The 18,061-nt window shown below is 45.2% G+C and overlaps 1 protein-coding gene across 10 annotated transcripts in view; it reads left to right on the forward strand.

Moving 5' to 3' along the window:
* The first annotated feature begins 4,376 nt into the window (after positions 1-4,376).
* NCAM1 (neural cell adhesion molecule 1) overlaps positions 4,377-18,061 on the forward strand; it is an 87,529-nt gene continuing 73,844 nt past the window's right edge. For all 10 annotated transcript variants that reach the window (XM_058041285.1, XM_058041289.1, XM_058041286.1 and 7 more), the window contains exon 1: positions 4,377-4,482. In XM_058041285.1, coding sequence (XP_057897268.1) covers positions 4,428-4,482 — 55 coding nt within the window. In that variant the 5' untranslated portion in view covers positions 4,377-4,427. The remainder of the gene's footprint in view (positions 4,483-18,061) is intronic.

Below are 18,061 nucleotides of genomic sequence, written 5' to 3' on the forward strand. Positions count from 1 at the left end.
AGACCATTATGCAAAAATAGAAACACTCCTTTACTCATATTTTTATCCTCTCCACAATATTTTTGGAGAAATGTGAAGCTGAGATAACACAGAGTCAGAGAGTGAGATTCTGTTACAAGTTTTATTCTTCTGTGCCCGAAACCCAGTCACAACCAAAGAATGTTGGGGAAACATTCAGCTCTGCTCCGGGCTGATTTAAAAATGGAATTATTCCTTTTTTTTCTCTTGGAATGACTACCTACCTGCCTGCCTGGTGGGCAATCAGCATAATCCTGTTCAGTTGCCTCTCAGCAAGAGGAAAATTAAAGCACAGTTCTGCTCCAGTGGATTCGTCTTGTGCAGCTCTGACTGGCAAGGAGCTCCCTGTGGTAAGGAAAGAGAGGAGCAAGAAGTTGTAAATTACTCTTTTTTTTGTTGGTTTTTTTGGACAGCTCTTTACTTTTGGGGGATGGGGAGCCTTCATTAAGTTTCCAAGTGAGCGCAGTGGTCATTGATGCTTTGGAGGCAGCTCTGGGGATGGATTGCTGAGCGTGGCTCTGGCAGCGCACCCCATGTGCAGGGAATGCGGCTCCTCAGAGCTTGCACATGTGCCTGAACATTCCTGCCAGGCTTATTTATACTTCTTTTAAATCAAAGCAGGCTGGGGGATGGATTTTTTCAATTAAAACAATCCTTTATTGCTTGCTACCATGAGACACCCTCTTGTTTTAGGCTCTTCTGTGCTAATTTTGCACACGCTGGTTTTACACTTGCACTCATGCACATGATGTGATGGCGAGGCTTGGAATAAATATTATTATAAATAAAAGCAGCAACCAGAACAGCTGTTCTTTTAAAATAGCCAGGTATTAGTGATGCTGGTGTCTGTTATTTAGAGGCACTGGGTGATGGAGGTGCTTTAAATACCTTTAATATTTTAAATTAAAACAGAAACCAGTGACACCATGGGGAGAGTGGAAGAGAGCAGTCAATTAATCCTCATGTACTCTGTACACCCCTTTAATTCCTGTGATTCTGCTCAGCTGGGAATCCTTTTCTCCTCTGAATTGAAGCACCAGAGTTGACCGGGTAGGTTAAAAATATTAAAATGAGACATTAGTGCACACTGGCAATGTGGAATGGTTTTATTCATGAAAGCTTGCATGTTAAATGTAACATTTTATCCTCAAAGATGGAAGATTTCCTGAATTCCCACAAGTGCCAGGTGACTGCCAGGAATGCCATCAGCTGGGTGACATGTGAGCTGTGAGTCAGAGTGACAGAGCATGGCCAGGAAATGGAATATCCTTTCCCTGGGTATTTCCATGACTAACAGCTCACATCCAAATGCTGCCAGCTCTGGGCAGGAACCATCCCTGGCCGTGGGCAGCAGAACTCCAGGAGAAATCCAGGATAAAGCCTGGAGCTCCAGGTATGGACATAAAGTCCATGAATTCCAAGTTTGGAGTGCTCAGATTCTGAATTTCTGGGCTGCAATTTCACCTCTCCAGTTCTCATGACTTCACCCTCATTCCTTGGTTTGTGACATCACCAGAGCACATGAATATCTTTGTGAGCCACCTTGTCTAAAAAGGAAAGGGAGATACTCTTACTTTTCTTCTATATTAAGACTTTTAAAAATAATCCGTGGCAAAGACAGGGATGTTTCAAGGGACTGTCTCAGCTTTTATTGCCTGGCTGTGAAGAATATTGATTTGAGGTCATTTTGCATAGCGTTGTTATCCATCACCATAAACATCTGCAGAGCACAGAACAATCCTCCTCTGGCCAGGAGGAATTCTGAGGTGCATTCCCTCATTCTGCCCCTTTTCCAGAGCCTCCAAATAAGGGAGAGCTCTGCTTTGTGGTTTAAAAATCTGGGTCTAATACTTGTGAAATGCCTGTATAGTTAAAATTCACTTTTATTATATTTGCATAGCAGAAGTGGAATTAATTTGACAGGTTCCACTGCTGCTGCTTTTAAATGTGGCAGAAAACTTCAAATTTCCTGCTCACTTTTATGCCAAGTACCCAGTGAAGTCAGGAACTGAGACTTGCACTTCAGTTATTGATTGATGGGATTTTTCTCCCCTTTTTATTTTATATATTAAATGCACAGGCATGGCCCATAAAGCTGTGTTAATGGCCAAAAAAAGGGGAAATGTGTCAGGTAATGTACTTGAAGCACCTCATTCCATTTGGATATGCCTGGGACTCGTCTCCATTGGATTTTCATCATGAAAGCCGTGATTTTGTTTTTAAATTACTTGGAGGCCTAAATCCAGGCTAGATACTTGATGTCTTTGCTCTGTGAAGGATTTTGAAGAGAAAAGCTCATACTTCAGGAATTCTGCTCCAGGTGAAATGGTGTCCCCAGATTCTCCCTTATTCTGCCCCATCCCTGAGCTGGAGGGGCTTTGGGGTGATTTTTCCTCTGCTGATTTCCATGTGAGTTCTTCCCCTGAAAAAACTCCCACAGCAGGGACTAAAATATTGTTAAATAGGAATAAAGATCTGCCGCTATCTCCAACACAAACAAGCGCTCCCCCACAGCACACAACAATTCATGGTGTTTGTTGTGCGCAATATTCTCTCCTCACAGATCCTTCTGTTCCAATTTTTGGGGATGTCAGCTTGCAGGCAAGAAGAGCTGCCTTAATTGATGTGATGTTCTCTCCAAGCTATTGTTTACCACAGAGGAATATTCCTGCTTTGCAAGGGTTTAACTCTTTTGTTGATTTTTATGGAGAAGAGGACTGGGATTTCATGGAAACCCCTCAGTTTATAAAATTGTGTCAATACCAGCCTGTGAACTTATTCTGGATGCTCTAAAGGTCATTTTCACAAGGTGGCAGGGACACCTCCCACTGTCCCAGGGTGCTCCAGCCTGGCCTTGACATTCCCAGGGATGGGGCAGGAATTCCTCCCCAAAATTCCATTGACACATCCCCTCTGCAGGCCTGAAACCATCGCCCTTGTCCTGTCATCATCTGCCCATGCAAAGAAAAATAAAGATGTTGTGAAACTCTGCTGTGTTCTCTTCTGGGGTTGCTCTTCTCAGGCCAAGCTCACAGAGATTTAATCGCAAAAAAAAAGGGTAATAATTGCTGCAAACTCAGTACCTTTCGTAATAAAAAATAAACCTAATGTGTAGAAATCACTAATTGTTTTCAGGATAGAGGGGTATTTCTTCCTGAGGTTTTGATCCCAAATACTCTCAGGGCAAGGTTGGCTTCCTGCTACAAAAAAGAAAATATAGCACATATAAACATATACATAAACATATATGACATATATAAACATATATAGCATATATATTTATATATAGCATAGATAAATATATATAACACATATAAACATATACACCATGTATAAATATATATACATATATAAACATATATATAACATATAAATATATCTATAACATATATAAATAGATATAGCATATAAAAATATACAATGTGTACAAACCTATATAGCCTATACACAATATGCACTGTTTTTCTAATATATGATAATATAATAATAATTTTTTTGCATAAATATTAACTACCTACTTTCTATAGCACATAATACATATCATATGCACATATTTGCATATCTATTACGTACACATTAGAATAATTTATGTTCTAATGCTATAATATTATTTGATAAGACTAATAATGATGCTATGATAATATAGTATAATATAGTATAATATAGTATAATATAGTATAATATAGTATAATATATAATATAATATAATATAATATAATATAATATAATATAATATAATATAATATAATATAATATAATATAATATAATGTAATGTAATATAACAATATAACTCAATGCAATGCAATATAATATAATGTAATATAACACAATGCAATGCAATGTAATATAATGTAATATAATGCAATGCAATGTTATATTATATTATATTATATTATATTATATTATATTATATTATATTATATTATATTAATATTATATATTATAATAATTATATATATTATATATAATTATATATTATATTATATTATATTATATTATATTATATTATATTATATTATATTATATTATATTATATTATATTATATTATATTATATTAATTTGAAATAAATATATAATATAATAACAATTAGTAACGATGCTACGATAATAAACAACAACACGATAGCAATGAACAATAACCATTTCCCTATTCCTCTGCTTCCTCACTCCCCAGACAAAGCCCTTTCACCCCCCCGGCGCGCAGCAGCGCGGCACTATTTCCCCCGGCGGACGGATCTGCGTGCGGCGGCGCGCAGGGATCGGGGCGCTGCGGTCCGTCAGTCAGCGCCGTCAGGCGGCGCCGGGACGCGGCGGGCGCAGCGCTGAGCGGAGCGGCCACGCCGGGCTCGGCTCCCGCGCCCTCCCCGCGCCCGCAGCCCCGGCCCGCCGCTCCCTCCCGCCGGTGCGATGCTGCTGCCGCTCGCCGTGCTGCCCTGCGCCTTCGTCCTGCTGCGGGCCGCAGGTACGGCGGGCCGGGGGCGCGCCGCGAACAATGGGCTCGGGCGGACCCCGCGCCGCGGGGGCTCGGCGGGGCCGCGGGGTGGCGGAGACGGCAGCAGGAGCAGGAGGAGGAGGAGGAGGAGGAGGAGGGTGCCGAGCCGGGCTGGGCTGCGCTGGGCTGGGCTCCCCCGGGGCCGGGCTCGCTGCGCGGGGGGCGCAGACAATGGGCGCGGAGGGGATGCTGCGTGCGGGGTCGCGGCGGGCTCGGGGATGCTCCCGCGGCCGCCGCCCTCCGCCGCCCGCCGGGGCACGGACGCGGTCAGGGGCGCAGCCAGGGATGCGATCGCCGTGGAGCGGCTGCAATAATAACAGGAGAAGGAGGAGAGGGAGAGGAAAGGAAAAAAAAAAAAAAAAAAGAAAAAGAGAAAAAGGAGGGGCGCGGGCGCTGCCGTTGTGGAGCGGCCCCGGGCGCGAGCCGTGGTGCGGTGGCCCCGCCGTAGCCGCTCGGCAGCCGCCGGTCACCGCCCGGGTCGCCCCCGCCCAGCTCAGGGAGCGGCAGGTGGGCTGGGAGCGGCGGGATGGAGCGGCCACACCTGCGCCGGCCCCGCCCCAGCCAGCATCCCTGCTCCGAGCTGCATCCTTGTGCCATCCATCCATCCATCCATCCCTGCTTGGAGCTGCATCCCTGTGTGCTCCATCCCTGCTCCGAGCTGCAGCCCTGTGTGCTCCATCCCTGCTCCGAGCTGCATCTCTGCTCCGAGCTGCATCCCCGTGCTATCCATCCATCCCTGTTCCGAACTGCATTCCCGTGCTATCCATCCATCGCCGCTCCGAGCCGCATCCCCGTGTGCTCCATCCCCGCTCCGAGCCGCATCTCTATGCTAGCCATCCATCCATCCGTCCGTCCGTCCGTCCGTCCCTCCTCCCCGGCGCTGTCCGTGCCGGCGCTCCCCGGGGAGCGCTCCCGAGCCGCGCTGCGCTCCGGCGGTGTTTGTTCCGTGTCCCTGCTGTCCCGTGCTCCCCAGCCCTTGTCCCCCGTCCCCGGGGAGCATCCCGGGCTGGCGGTGCCATCGCCCCCTCGCAGCTGTCCCCGCGCCTGGCTGCGCTCCGGGATTTCCCCGGTGCCGTGTCCGTGTCCCCGCGCTCCCCGGAGCTGTCGGTGTGTCTGTCCTTGCCGCGTTCCGTCCCTGCCTCCTCCCCGCGCTGGGGATTTTTATCTCCTTAAGCAATTAGCGCCGCTGGGGCTCTGTCTGAGCTGGCGGTGACAGCGGCGGTCGCGGTGGCACTGGTGACAGTGTCTGTCGCGGTGACAGTGCCACCAGCGTCCCCAGGGCTGCTGCCAGACCCGAGCCACCTGTTTAACATCAACAGAGCCCTGCCCGGCTCTCCGTTTGGGCTCTGTTGAATTAAAACAAAACCCGAGAGCGTTTGTGAGGGGTTTGTGAGGGGTCTGTGCGTGGCGCGGGGGTCGCGCTCCCGTTGCAGCCGCTCCTGCCCTGCCCAGCTCCGCATCCTGCCCGGCCACACCCTCGCGTCCCCGGGGCTGCACATCCCCGACACAGCCCCGCCGCCTTCCTCAGCTGGGGGAGCCCACAATAAAGCGCCTCGCTTCGGGGTGGTTTTTTTTTTAGTTCTTTTTTATTTTTTTTTTTCCCCTCAGGGGAAATAAATGGGAGTAAGCAAAAGAAAAATTATCTGCATATCAGCTGTTGCCCCACTCGAATACATGTTTATCCAATAATAATAATTATGAATATGGAGGCTGCCTAGGGAGCTGCACAGCTGGATCTGTTAAATCAGCACAAAATGGAGAACACAAAAACCAAATAAAATATTAAAAAGCTAGAACAAAGCAGCAGCAGTGTTTATGGTGAAAGCAGCACCAAGCACATCCAGCTCTGCTTTCCACCCTAAAGGATGCTCTGCTTGTGTTCCTGCTTTTTTCCCCCACTCTGTCATGGGGGAGAAGGGATTTTGCTTTGAAAGCTGTGGAGATGTCAGTGCAAGAGGGTGTTTTATTTATTTCTATTTATTTTCTGATTGTGCTGGTAAAGAAACCTTAAGCTTAAATGTAAGAGGAGGCAAGAGGGAGATATTCATTAGTGAGGAATCCCTGAGGAAACTGTTGTGTGAGCACAGTTGTGGGGTGGGCTCACAACCAAACCATGTTTTTATGGCTTTTAGGATAATTCCACATTTCATGTGTACCCCCGTGGCCTCTGGTAGTGATGATTTATTTTATTTAGTCTGCTGTAAAATTAAAACATTCCCTGATAATGCAGAAGCTGATTTATAGACAGAGCAGATGGCTCCTCTCCTTTCATGTGCATCCTGAGAACTGTTATTTCCTAAAGAATAGAGAGGATTTGGTACCAACTTTATCCCCTTGACACATGAACTTGAAAATTCCCCGATTGGCTCTTGGGCTGGGTTTGGTATTTTTTTGGGGAGGGAGTTTTTAGTGTGTGTGTTTTGTCAGAGGTTTTTTTAAGGACATTTCAAATGAGTAACTCCACAACCACCCGGTTCTGAAGTGTTAAACATTGTGGCTGCTCTCCAGGCTGAAAGTGCCTTCACTTCTCCTGGCTGGCCTCCAGAAATGTATTTTAAGGATAACTGCTGTGCCTGGGTGCAGGCACTGGGTACACAATGCCGGGGGGGGTTTTGATGGTTTTCCCGTTTGTTTGGGGTGGGAGGGCGATGCCATGGCTTTCCTGCACGGGCTGCCAGGGAAGCAGAACCAATTGCTGGGGGAGGAGGAGGAGGAGGAGGAGGAGGAAGGGATCCTGCATCTGCTGCCATCAGTCTGCGAGGAGCAGAGGGACAGCTCGGGGAGGAGACAAAGCCCAGTTTATTTCCTCATTTCAAAGGCCACCCTGCGGTTTTCCTCGTTGTTTTACACACCTGGTGACAGAAAAAAAGGCACATTTCTGGCGGTCTGGGGTGGGTGTCTGGCGTGGTTTTGGAAGCATCGTCTTTGCAGTGTGTTCAGCGTGAGATGGGCATTACGAACCTGCCCAAATGCCTCTGCAGGCAGCCTGGGAGGAGCTGTTTCCCCTGGAATTGTGTGGTGGCTTTTATGCAGGGGATTCTGAGAAAGCGTCGAGGATCTGATGCTCCCAGGGCAGTGTTTTCCAGGTGCTCTGTGTATATATACACACATATATATATAGAGAGAGGGTGTTGATTTCTTTGTTTATTTCCCAATTCTCTCCTTTCCCACGGATGTGAAACGAGCAAAGCCACTCGCTTGTAAACCCTCACTTTGAAAACGACAAGGAAACAGAATTGTGTTTTCCTTGCTGCTTATAAACGGGGAGAATGGGAATAACTGGGCTGAGGGTGTGTCTGGCAGGGAACTACGGCTCCCAGCAGCTCCTGGATGGTTCCTTCGCGCATGTTTTTTTGAGGAATTAATGTGATTTTTAAAAAAAAAAAAAAAAAAAAAAAAAAAAAAAAGAGCCACCAGGCAAATAGACTTTGAGGCATCCAAATCACAGGAGCAAATGTGAAGGTCAGCTCTGGGCTGGCTGTGGCTCCTTTTGTTTAGGAAAACACATTAGCATGGAGCAAAGGGCTGGCTGTGCACGGGGATGGAAATGAGCAGGGCTTGGCAGCAGGGCCCTTCTGGGTTCCTGGTGGGGAAATGCAGCTGCTCATTAGCAACGATGCCTTTTGAAGTGACCCGGAGCCAAATGGCAGCTCCTGCTCCTGCCTGCCCCTGGGACTGGCTCGGGCAGCCTCTGCAGGGAGCTTTGCGTGGGGGTTTGGGTGTGCAGTGCACGTGGAATGGAGGGAAACGGATCAAAATCAAGGATAAAATTGAGATTAAATAAATGTATGGCTTTAAATCCAGTGCTTTTCACTGCATTGATGGTAAAGCAGATAATCCCTCTCCGTAGGGTTGGTGATGCAGATTCCAGACCTTCCCAGGGTAAATGACACTCACAGGATGGAGTCCCCATCCCTGGAAGTGCCCAGAAATGGCACTTGGGGCAGGGTTTGGTGCTGAACACAGTGCTGCTGCAGGGTTGACAGTGACACTTGATGATCCTAAAGGTCTATCCCAACCTTAACGATTCTCTGGTTGCACAAAAAGCAATTTCAGGAGGAATTTCCTCATGGGAAGGGTTAAACCTGGGCAGGGCTGCCCTGGGAGCTTTGGATTCCCCATCCCTGAGGTGTCCAAGGAATTCATTACTGGGCAGGGTGGGGACTGCTCACAGCTTGCACTCATGGCTTTGGGGGGCTTTTCCAGACCTTGTGCCACAACACCTTGGGCTGTTCCAGGATCTGATGCTACCAGGGCAGAGTTTTCCAGGCGCTCTGTAAGGAGGGCATTGATTTCTTTGTTTATTTCCCAGTTCTGTCATTTCCCACGGAAATGTGAAATGTGATGTGAAACAAGCGATGCCACTCACTTGTAAATACGAGACTTTGAAAGTGACAAGGAAACAGAATTGTGTTTTCCTTGTTGTTTATGAACTGGGAGAATGGGAATTACTGGGCCCCCAAGGGAGGAATGGGAATAACTGAGCCCCCCCAAGGACTCCCCCACCAAGGGAGTTGCTGACATCTTTTAAAATACCCAAAACCACCTGAAAACTTCCCCAGAGCATTTTTTGGACCCTGTTACAGCTTTGCCTTCTGACCCAAGAATTTGTGTACTGGAGGTGCTTCAGCTCAGTTCTGCCTGGGACAAATGTGGGGCATCAGCAGCCTCAGCCCAGCTGCCGGAAAAGCTGATTTTGGGGGAACAGCACACAATGGGAGGTTTATCCTGCACAGCAAGTGCAAATTGCTTTAAGATTCCTCTGAAGAAGCAGCAGCAGCAGCTGTGGGGTAGAGTCACAGAGAGCTGTGCTTAAGAGCAGGGGGAGTTATCTCAATTCTCCAACGTGAATAATAATTGGGATGGAGAGCTGGTGCTTGCAGCAGAAATCACAGAGCGAGAACAGGATGAAAATTGTGCTTGTGCCTGGAGATGAATGTCTGCGCTTGGCTCTGCAGAAGCAGAGCTGGGGGTGGGAAATGGGGGGGATTTTCAGGAATCTCTGTTTGCTCTGGAATGGCTCAGGGTGGGTTCAGTGCTCCTGCCCTGCCCAGGGATGGGGGCACCAAAGGTCCCAGGGGAATTCAGGATTAAATCCAGGTCAGAGAGGGGACAGAGCCCCTGATCCCACAGCCTTTCCTGTTGTTCTGGCCCAGGCAGGGCCGTGTCCCACCTCTGATGCACGAAATCCATTTGGGGCTGCAGGCAGTAATGGGATCTGTGTCAGGGCTGATCCATCCTCTGTTTCATTCCAGATCTTGTGACAGGACAGATGCAGGGGGAGTTGGGAAAATGGGAGTTGGCTGGTTCAGTACAACCTGGGAAGATTAATGTGGAAAAATATTTGGGAAATCCATTGAAATGGTCGATTTCTTAAAATGAGAAGCAGAAATGATTTATTTTGAGTTAAAACAAATGTCCATCACTTCACCAGGGCATCACTGGACAGGACAAAACCCATTTAAAGAAACTCTTGACTGCTTGAATTGTTGCAGAATTGTCAGTCTCATCATGCCTTGAGCAGAAATATTTATGTTTCCTTTCTAGCTGAGTTTTTCAGACTGGTACAGCCATTGGGTAAATCAGGGTAGGTGCTTTCCACAATTTGTTGTTAAAATCAGGCAAGTTGGGTTAATTCTCTGAAAATCCACCTGCTCCTGACTGCTGAGGCCACGTTTGGAGTGTGGGGTCCAACTGTGGAGCACAACCAGTGGATTTACTGCAGAGGGACTGGAGGAGCATCTTGGTGTGAGAAGAGGCTGAGAGAAGGCTCCGGGGGATGTGGATGTGCATAAATCCCTGCAGGGAAGGAGTGAAGACAGCCAGGATCTCCCAGCAACAGAGCAAACTGGAATACAGCACAGCAAATCCTCTCTGCATATATGAAAACACACCAAAATCCCTTTTTTTAAATTATTTTTTTATTTTTCAATTTTTTAATTTTTTTTGTTGGATGAATCCTGGACCAGTTTGAGTGGAGAGACTGTGGCTTCTCCATCCATGGACCTTGAGAACAGACCTGGCCAAACCCCTGGTGACCTCCTGCCTTCCCCTCCTGCACTGGATAACCTCAAGATGTCCCTCCCAATTATTCTGTGATTTTCCTACCTCTACTCTTCTAAAAACAGTTCTAATAGAAGCTTAGTTGAATATTTAATTCACTTTTCCTTCTTTGTTTATGTTCATGACATTTCTCACCCTTGAAACTTTAGGAGGAACAAGAATGTTAATTGTTTGTTGCTGGTTTATGGTTAATTGTAATTTACCACATTGATTAACTTGAAATGTGACTGCAAAGACATGAGTGGGAAAATCTGTGTACAGAAATGGGGATTTGTATGAAATGAAGGGTTAGAGGAAGAAATGAGCCAGGTAACGTCCAGGCCATGTTTTGGGCAGAGTTTGGCCAGAATCAGTGAAATTCAAGGTCCTTTCCAGAGGAGAGCCCTGGCTGAGCCGTGGAATTGAGCAGGTGATAATGATGAAGTAGAGTGATGAAGATTTTAGACAATGGAAATAGAAAATCATCGCCTCCATATTTGAATGGGCTTTCCCAGATGTTTAATATCTCTTGTCCCAAAAGCAACTGTATAAAAAATACTTTAAATGTTACTATAACTGCAATATATTCCTGCAGAATTTAGTTAATTGTCCCTGAAATCAAACTGTAGGATTGTAATTGTCCTTGTTTTATGGAGAAAAACCCCTAAAAATTTATTTACAAAGTGCAGTTCTTTTTACAGTGAAGACTGATGTGCAATAAACATTCAAAAACTGAAATCCCATTTTTTTTTTTCCAGCACCTTCTTATGTGGGATATTCAGGGCTGGGTTGGAATAAAAACAAAGAAGGAGCTGCCAGGTTGGTGGTGTTGGCACAGAATTGGCAAACTGGGCTCTGATTGTGGCATTACTGCATATTTTAAAATAGGAACAACCAGATTGGTGGTGTTGTCACAATGTTGGCAAACTGAGCTCTAATAATGGCATTATTACATATTTTCAAATAGGAGCAGCCAGATTGGAGGTGGTGGCACAATATTGGTAAACTGGGCTCTAATGCATGGAATTATTGCACAATTTAAAATAGGAACAACCAGATTGGTGGTGTTGGCACAAAATTGGCAAACTGGGCTCTGATCTTTGGCATTATTTCATAATCTAAAATAGGAGCAGCCAGATTGGAGGTGTTGGCACAATATTGGCAGAGTGGGCTCTAATCTGTGGCGTTAATTTGAAATGAACACAGCAGGGATTGAGGGCAGCTCGGGCTGGGGATGCTCGTGGTGGTTCCTCAGAGCCCAGGCTGTCCTTGCATGTTAATCAGCCTCTCAAAGGAGCTCCGATGTGCATTGTGCAGGCTCTGGGATTGTGGTGCTCAAAAGGGTTTTTATTCCATTCAAGTGGAGGGGCTGAGAGCAGCAGAGCCGGGCAGTGGCTGGGGAAGGACAGCCCCGAGTGCCCCGGAGCTGTGCCCTGCCAAATGGGCACAAAACACTCAAATACTCACCCCCAGCTCTGCCTGGCTCCTCGGGCAGCTGGGGGGTAAAATTAAATACTGGACAAAAATTAAATACTGGTAAAATTAAATCCTGTGGGTTTTGCCTTTTGGGAGCTCAGCAGGCCAAGCTTGAGGTCATGATCCCCTTGGGAAACTTGGAGGGGGTAAAAGTTGGGGAAATGTCAGATTTTTGAGTTTGGGAATAACAGGATTTCTCCCAGGTAAAGGTGGGGAAATTTCAGTTGTGTGAGTTTGGGATAACAGGATTTCTCCCAGGAAAAGGCTGAGGCAAATGAGTTTGGGAATAACAGGATTTCTCCCAGGTAAATGTTATGGAAATCTCAGATTGTGTGGGTTTGGGAATAGCAGGATTTCTTCCAGGTAAAGGTTGGGAAAATGGCAGATTTGTGAGCTTTGGAATAACAGGATTTCTCCCAGGTAAAGGTTATGGAAATCCCAGATTGTGTGAGTTTGGGAATAACAGGATTTCCCACATTAAGAGTGGGGAAATTCAGATTGTGTGAGTTTGGGAATAACAGGATTTCTCCCAGGTAAAGGGTGGGGAAATGACAGGTTTGTGAGTTTGGGAATAACAGGATTTCTCCCAGGTGAATGTTATGGAAGTCCAGATTGTGTGAGTTTGGGAATAACAGGATTTCTCCCAGGTAAAGGTTATGGAAATCCCAGATTGTGTGGGTTTGGGAATAACAGGGACTAACACAGCATTCCTCTGGTGATGTGGTTTTTTTGTAACTTCAGCCGCTCTGGGGCAGTGTGAGGTGAGGTGTTAATGAGCTTTGTCTGTGAAAAAATCCAGAAAAGGGGAGATTTGGGCTCCTTTTCTTTGTACAAATCTCAAAAAAACCATGGTAGATAATGAAGTCCTTGTTTCATAGATACTGAAACATGGACTTCAGTGAGCAGTAGAGATGTTTCAGTGGGTGATGTTGGTACTCTGAAGGAGAAAATGGGCAGATAAAATATGTATCTATGTCTGGATGGATACAGATGTACATACAGATGTTCTAGTACAGGAATTTTGTACAGTGACTCGAGAATTGGGCTGCAGACTGTGCTTGTGAATTGCCACCACCTCATGTTGTGAAGAGAGGTGAGAACTGATCCTGGTTGTGCTGAAGAAAACCTTTTGTTGGGAGGAAAAATCTGCATTTCAGACAAGCAGTGAGCCTGTCACTGTGCTCCCCAAATCCAACGCTGTCATCCTGGCTTTGTGGTTAATCAATATTATTGAGCTGTTTGCCTAGTCCTTGGTGTCCCTTTGCTGCTGCTTTTCCTCCTTTTATCAACTCTTGGGCACATTTCTTACACCTGGTTATTTTGTTCTGTGAGAACACTGGCAGGGTTCCCTGTTGGTGTGGATTTCTGCAGTGAACTCATGGAAAGCAGCAATTCCAAACAGGGAGCTGAGAAAGCCTTGGGGATGATGCACAGCCTGGGCTCAGGTTGGATTTCAGGTCTTTGTGGAAATGAATCGCTGGAGTGGAGCTTTTGGTGTGGTTGTTGTTGTTTTCCGTGTACAAAATTGTATTTTCTGGGTATTTTTTGTAGGGAACACGAGGGATTTTTGGGTAATTTGGTAACATGGGGAGCATTTTTCTGCTCAATGTTCATTTTTGCTGTATTTGAGTGGGAATTGTTGGGTTTATTTGTGGATGTTTTGGGGTAGGATTGGGTGGATTTTCTGCCTGTGTCACTGCAGTCAGAAGGAACCTCCCAGACCATCCCTGCCAGCCAATTCCCATTTATTTCCCTGATAATCCCTTTTAAAGCCTGTTTCACTTGCAGTGTTTGGAGGTGCAGTGCAGCAGGAAATACTGAGTACAACCAGGGCTGGCATTTCCCTGCACTGAGAGCTGCATAAATGTGGTTTTTATATCATTCAGGTTAATGGTGTGCAGGCTGTGGCTCTGCTCTGATGAAGCGCTCAGAGCCCACCTGGGTGTGCTCTGAAATCCCCAAAATAACCAAAATAAAACTTCTTTCAAATTTGTTAACGTGCATCACAGATCCCATGCAGTCCAGGGATCAAAATGCTCCATCATTATTGGCTAATTATAACATTGGAGGATTTGATTTTGCATTTTTCACTGTGTTAGCAGTGATAGGAGGACACTTTTGGCATTTTAGCCAAAAACAGCCAACAGCTGCTTGGCCGAGGAACTTGAATAATTCTTGAGAGCTGCAGGAGTGAAAAGAGCAGAGCTGGGGAGTGCTGCAGTTGTGTTTGCAGCAGATAATCCCCCAGTGCAGCGTGGAGCAGACACAGGAATTACTGCACACAACCAAATCCTGCTGCACTTTAATCTCCCCGTGATCTCTGCCAAGGCTCGCAGCATTTGTTCCATTTATTCCTTTTATTCCTTTTATTCCCTGCTCCCTCCTGGCTGGGGTTTGTTGGGAATGAAGAGGGGAAGCTGGAACACATGAAGGGAATAAAATTTAATTTTTTTAAAATATTTTTTTCTGTAAGAAGAGCTGCAGATCAGAGATTTAATTTATATTGATTCACGTCTGGCTTTGCCATTGGGTTTTATTTGGGCTTTGGCTATTTTGCTCTCTGATTTTTCTTCATTTCTCTGTAAAATGAATATTTCATGAAATACAAGCAAACTTGGAGTAGTTTGTGCTTCATGGACAAAAATAACTTAGTGCTGCAGTGATTGTTTGTAATTTTAATTTCCCACTGCAGGCTGGCATGGCTGTTAGCTCCAGAGCAGGAAATACTGTGAAATATTTCTGTTTAGAGTAAAAGTTATTCAGTATAAACACTAGGAAATAAAAATTTATTTAGTTATAAATACTTTATATAGAGTAAAAGTTATTTTTGTCTAGCATTGGGTGTTTCTGTTGTAGAATGCTTTAATTCCTGACAAAAAGGTGAAGTTTTTGTGGTGTGCAGTTTGGTTTTGCACAGTATCAGGCACCAGGAGGTAAATCCTGCTTTTATCCAGTCCCAGGGAGGAATTGAGGAATTTTTCTCACCTGCTCACAGGTTCTGATGGATCCCTATGAAAATTCCAAGTGCCTAATTGAGTAAAAATCAATGTAAATCTCCTTAACAACCATTTCTTTTTAAATAAACAACGTATGCTGCTCTTTCTTATACCTGGTGAAAAAACAGGCTTTTCATTGAAAGAGAAAATGTGATTTTTTTATTCCACCCAGGCCCTGCCTTGCTGCTGACACTGCAATTAATGCGACCTGCTCTCATTAATGCCGTGTTAGTGGGGAGGGAAAATACAAAAATTGACGTAAACTCTGCTTTTTTCCTTGCTGGGTGCTCGCAGCTCTGGGAGGGTTTGAACCAATCTGTCAGCATTTTGTGTGTCCCACACTTGGCTTCTGTTGCAAGAACAAAAACCTCAACACCATCAGCAAAGCACTGAGCAAACCCAGCCCTGAGGTATTTTTCACTCAGTCTCTTTTCCAGGAGAAAGCTGCACTTCAAACCCTTTGATTTTTTTAAAAATCTCTTTTTTTTTTTTTTTTTTCTTTAACACTCTTTTTTAAACCCACACAGTTTCTGGAGCAGCTTTCCCCATTATTTTCTTGAATATTCAAAGTGAAAAGGTGCCCTTGGAGCAGTCCCTGGAGTGTGTTTGCTGTGGGTTTTTTGTGTTCTGGGCAAACACACTTCAGGAATTTCTGCTTTTATCAATGGCAGTGCTTGGTGTTTGCTGATAAAACAATTGTAGAAATAAATGGTTTATGCCCAAGCTTGTGGGATTGCATTATTTAAAGTGAAAATAATACCTTAAAGCTTTTTTTGCTTTTTACTGGATGTGCTGCAGTTTCTGATAACCTGTCTCTGTTTTAGTTACATTTTACCTGTTAATCCCCCAAAAATGGCAGAACGTTCCAGAACGTGCAGATGAAATCCCAAGTTTTGAAATCCTGATTATTTTGGTGAAAAGAAGCCATTTTTATATGAAGAATTCTTGCTACATGAGACTGGATCTGGATTTAAATGAAAGCACAAAGCCATTGTGGACCATTTTTGTTGTGTTCATCCCTGAATTCCAGGACCATTTTTCTTGTGTTCATCCCTGGATTTCAGGACCATTTTTGTTGTGTTCATCCCTGAATTTCAGGACCATTTTTGTTGATTTTAGCCCTGAATTCCAGGACCATTTTTCTTGTGTTCATCACTGAATTCCAGGACCATTTTTGTTGTGTTCATCCCTGAATTTCAGGACCATTTTTGTTGATTTTAGCCCTGAATTCCAGGACCATTTTTCTTGTGTTCATCCCTGAATTTCAGGACCATTTTTCTTGTGTTCATCCCTGAATTTCAGGACCATTTTTTCTTGTGTTCATCCCTGAATTTCAGGACCATTTTTGCTGTGTTCATCCCTGGATTTCAGGCTCTGGTTTGTAGCTGCAGGCACTCTGGCAGGTCTGGAGGGTGATCAGTGCCCTGTCCCAAAGCTTCTGTGCATTCCCAGGAGCTGCTTTTTATCAGCCTAAATTGGTCCATCCAAAGCAGCCAGGAAATAAAAATAGAAATCCCCCACTCCTGCTTTGGGCCCTGCATTATTGATGGTTCCTGCAGTGTCCTCTCTGTCCAGGAGATTTATGGAGTGTGATTTATTATTTAGTGGCACATGCAGAAGCACCTCCAAGCATTAAAGAAACAAAAGATAAAGGTATTTTCTTATCAGGTGAAGGGTTCTCTTATCTCGTTTTCCTTGGAGATTGCAGCAGCGGTGGGAGCAGAGGAATTCAGCTGGAGTGGTGAGTGAAAGCAATGCTGCTGATTCCCTTGGAATTTAGCACTTTAAATGGATTAGAACTAAAAATATCCCTGCCTGGCATTGCGTCAGAGCCTTCCAGAGTATCTGCATTTCCATGTTTGATGGCAATTTCAGAAGATTCCCACGTGGGAGCTAAGTGGGAGCCAGGGTTGGGGATTATTGTGAAATTCCTGGGGGTTGCTAAAGTGGGAGCAGCGTTTGGGAAGGAAAAGGTGATTTTTGTCATGGACAAAAAGGTGATTTTTGTTGCAGACAGGTGTGAGATTCTCTCCTTGGACATTGGGACAGGAATGGGTTTGTAACTTTGGGGTGGGATCTTGCAGCTTCTGGTTCACCACGTCTTGTTGGTGAATTCTGTTGCCAGTGAATTCACTCATTGCTCATGGTTTGGGGTTTTTGTTAATGATGGTGTGTGAACCCTGCATTGGGGCTTGAAATCCCACACCCCAGCAATGGTTTTGTACCAGTGGAAAGGGAAATAATCACATTTGTGCTTACCTAAAACCTGGAGTTTTAGGGAAGGGATTTTGATGGAGCTTCTGCTCCTGTTCTGTTTGGACAAATGTGACTTTCCTAAAGCAGTGAAATGATCTTGTGGAGGGGCTGAACCAGAGAAACACAGAATCCCACAGTGCTAATTGGGGTGCTCTTAATGAAATGTGGTGGTAGCACCGTGTTAAACACCCTCATGCATTATTAATTCTGAACTGCTGGAAAATCCCTATAAATCAGTGCAGGATTTCTTCCCCTACACTGAACATTTCTGTTGATTTTTGGCCCATGTTTTGTGTGACTGCAGAGCTGTTGGCTGCACATTCAGGGGCTCCAAAGGTGAGTTTCTGCTGATGCTGGAGGTGTTTTGGGCCCCAGGTGTTGGTCCTGCAGCTTTGTGGAAGGTGAGGGGAGCTGAGCAGGGTTAAACTCCTCTGTTGGGTGGATCAGCTGCCTGCGCTGCAGGGAAGGCTCTCTGAGGGGCTGTGAATTCCACACAGGTGAGATTTGGAAGCTGTGGTCCAGGTTAACATTTTGGACTCCACTAGATGGCACTGATTTGTTGTGCTGTTGATAAAAAAACCATCAAATGCAGTGGGAGACTTTTATGTTTTGAAGAGGAGCCATAAAGGAGGTGATGAGGATGCTCAGTATTTATCTGTTTGTCTGCTGGGTGCGTTGATGGTTCCCTTCATGACCTCCTGCTTCTGATGAGGAGTTTTGGATGGAGTGAGTGTATCTTGTAATATTTAACACTGGGAAGACATCTCTAAATAAACACC

Source organism: Melospiza georgiana, chromosome 27, assembly GCF_028018845.1.
Source record: "Melospiza georgiana isolate bMelGeo1 chromosome 27, bMelGeo1.pri, whole genome shotgun sequence".
In the NCBI taxonomy this organism is placed as follows: domain Eukaryota; kingdom Metazoa; phylum Chordata; class Aves; order Passeriformes; family Passerellidae; genus Melospiza; species Melospiza georgiana.